This window comes from Elephantulus edwardii, unplaced genomic scaffold (assembly GCF_000299155.1).
Source record: "Elephantulus edwardii isolate Elephantulus edwardi_28Jun2011 unplaced genomic scaffold, EleEdw1.0 scaffold00237, whole genome shotgun sequence".
Lineage (NCBI taxonomy): Eukaryota > Metazoa > Chordata > Mammalia > Macroscelidea > Macroscelididae > Elephantulus > Elephantulus edwardii.
In genome coordinates, this window is record NW_006399987.1 from 1,411,114 (window position 1) to 1,412,360 (window position 1,247).

The 1,247-nt window shown below is 32.2% G+C and overlaps 1 protein-coding gene across 1 annotated transcript in view; it reads left to right on the forward strand.

The window, feature by feature from the left end:
- LOC102851080 (zinc finger protein 709-like) overlaps nucleotides 1-1,247 on the forward strand; it is a 24,466-nt gene that overhangs the window by 4,728 nt on the left and 18,491 nt on the right. Inside the window, exon 2 of the mRNA XM_006898830.1 lies at nucleotides 344-351. Within this exon, the coding sequence (XP_006898892.1) occupies nucleotides 344-351 (8 nt within the window). The remainder of the gene's footprint in view (nucleotides 1-343; nucleotides 352-1,247) is intronic.

Sequence of the window (1,247 nt, forward strand, 5' to 3'; positions counted from 1 at the left end):
TTGGTTCTGTTGTGACACTGACCATTTAATCTTTTATTCGGATTATTTCTGTCTTTTCCTTCTTTTCCTTTTAGGTTTCCTAGTAGTCTGTCGATTTTACTGACATTTTCAAATAACCAACTCCTAGTTTTGTTGATGATTTCAATTGTTTTTCTGTTTTCTAAATAATTTATTTCTGCTCTAATTTTTATAATTTCAGTTTTTTGGTTTTTTTTTAATAGGGTGTCAAGTTTTCTTGCTGTTCTTCAATGGTCATTCCCCTGGCCCCCTCCCCCCTTGCCTTTTAATGTGTTTGCTTATTGCTATAAATTGACCTCTAATTAATGCTTTGACTCTTTCCCAGAGGTTTTGGTAAGTGAGGTTTTAATTGTCATTTGTTTCAAGAAACTTCTTTATTTCACTCATGTTCAAGCAAGGTGGTGTATAGATTTTTCTCTTTGATCCTCTTGTTATTAATTTCTAATTTTGTAACATTGTGGTCTGAGAAAATGCTTTGTATTACTTATTTATATGTTTTTTAATGTATTGATGTTTGCCTTGTGACCTAAAATGTGATCTATTCTGGAGAATGTTCCATGCACATTGCAAAAGAAGGTATACTGTGGTTTTTGGGGGTGCATTAGCCTATAAATATCTGTGAGGTTGAGTTGGTTTATTATGTGGTTTAATTCTTCAGTATCTTTGTTGAGTTTCTTTTTGGTAGTTCTGTCTTTTATTGAGAGTGGTATATTGAAGTCTCCAAGTACTATAGATAGTAGTGTTATCTATTTCCTTTTTCAGTTTTGTTATTGTTTGTTTTATATATATATTGCAGGTCTTTCATTTGATGCATAGATATTTATTATTGCTATGTCCTCTTGTTCTCTTGACCCTTTAATCATTATATAGTGACCTTCTTTGTCCTTTCTGATGGTTTTTGCATTGAAATTTATTTTATCAGAGATTAATATCGCTACTCCTGCTTTTTTCTGGTTGCTATTTGCTTGGTATATTTTTTTCCCCACCCTTTTCTTTTTAGTGTCTCTTTGGCTTCATTTTCCAGGTGTGTCTCTTGGAGACAACATATTGATGGATTTTGATTTTTTTTTATCCAGTCTGTTACTCTTTTTGTCTTCAGTGGTGCATACAAACCATTTACATTCAATGTGATTATTGAGAGACAAGGTTTTATTGCTATCATTTTGTTGAGTTCTTTTTTAGTGTTGTTGCTAGTTACTTTGATCCATCCTGCTTTCTGTGGCATTTCC